Source organism: Parus major, chromosome 8, assembly GCF_001522545.3.
Source record: "Parus major isolate Abel chromosome 8, Parus_major1.1, whole genome shotgun sequence".
NCBI lineage: Eukaryota > Metazoa > Chordata > Aves > Passeriformes > Paridae > Parus > Parus major.
In genome coordinates this window covers 30268236-30269649 of record NC_031777.1, presented here as the reverse complement: position 1 = coordinate 30269649, position 1414 = coordinate 30268236, and the positions used below count along the sequence as shown (strand labels likewise).

The following is a 1414-nucleotide window of genomic DNA, read 5'->3' as shown; positions in this document are numbered from 1 at the left end:
TGGGATGTGCTGGGATGGCTCAAGCCCGGCTGAAGGGAAACCTCCCTGAGCTCGGAGGAGCCGGCTGGAGCCTCCCCTGGCTGTGGCGGGGCCGCTGCCCATCCCCAGCGCACCAAGCCCGGGGAGCTGGCACCTCTGGGCTCCAGAGCCCCTGGGACTCAGCCCAGCACTGGCAGCTCTGACCTGGCCATTTCTGGGTTTGTGCAGCTGGTTTGGCTCGAGACCCCCACCAACCCCACGCTGAAGGTGATCGACATCCGAGCCTGTGCAGACGTGGCACACAGGAAGCCGGGGGTGCTGGTGGCAGTGGACAACAGCTTCATGTCTGCCTACTTCCAGGTGTGTCACCTCCCCCAGGGCAGGTGGATTGGGAAAGGGATTGGAAAGGGATTATATCACATCTATTTCCCAGGAGACCAAGCTAAGCCTTGGTGCTGTAGGTGTAAAGTCACCCTTTTTGCAGAGTGCCAAGTGCCTGTTCAGGGCACTTTGATCTTGCTGAATTAAGAGAACTCTGCAGAAAAGTGTTAATGCTTAGCTCAAGCAGCTCTGCAGTTGGCCTGGAACATAGCAGCATCCTCGAGATTTCCCCTGCAATGTGTTACTCACTTCAGAATTCCAAATTTCCTCCAGAAAGGGCTGTGTGGAAGAACACAGGGTGCTCTTAATGGTTAAGTGGTTAATGTGTGTGGAGCAGCCTGGTGTGGAGGGAAAGCCAGTGCTAATGATTAATTGGTGTGAGCAGTAGCTCAGGCACCACACTGGGCTAAGAAAAGGAGAATTTCACAGTGATGTGTCCATCAATATTGAGGGTAAAAGGCCCTTTCCATGATGGTTCTGCTGGGCATCTCCACATTCCCTGCATGGGAGTCTGTGTTCAATGTGGCAGCAGCAGTCTTTGCATCTGCCTGCTTTGTTCCATTTTAACAGTGCTGCCCCTCACTCTTTAGAATGTGTTGATGTTGTGTGCAAAGTCCCTTAATTAGTGATTGATTAGAAATCTGGCACTGCTCACCAACTCCTGCCCATCCACGTCCTGGTTTGTGCCACTTCAGGGGCTGCTGGGCAGAGAGCTGGGAGGTGAGGGGAGAGAGCTGCCAAGGGAACCTCCTTTCCTCCTGTTCTCAGCTCCTGCAGGCCAGGCTCTCCAACACCTGGAAAACAAAGCAGTTCTTTTGCTTTGCAGTAGAGTCCTTCATTTCCCATGGAAATGCACTTTGTGGGTGAATGCCATGATTTGTCCCTGCCTCAGCTGAGCAATAGAACTGGTTTTTCCCAGCTGTGCACTGTCTGTGGATGTGCTCACTCTCTTCTCTCCCTGGAGCCTGTGGGAGCTGCAGCAGTGCTTTTAAATCCCATTTGCCTGTGCTTACCTTGAATTCAGAGTGCCTCCCTGTGCTGCTGCTTTTAGCAC

General features: G+C 53.3%; 1 protein-coding gene across 1 annotated transcript in view; it reads left to right on the top strand.

Annotated features, from left to right (window-relative positions):
- The window catches only part of LOC107207896 (cystathionine gamma-lyase-like), an 11359-nt gene that overhangs the window by 4533 nt on the left and 5412 nt on the right, over positions 1-1414 (top strand). Inside the window, exon 3 of the mRNA XM_033516255.1 lies at positions 36-471. Coding sequence (XP_033372146.1) covers positions 36-471 — 436 coding nt within the window. The remainder of the gene's footprint in view (positions 1-35; positions 472-1414) is intronic.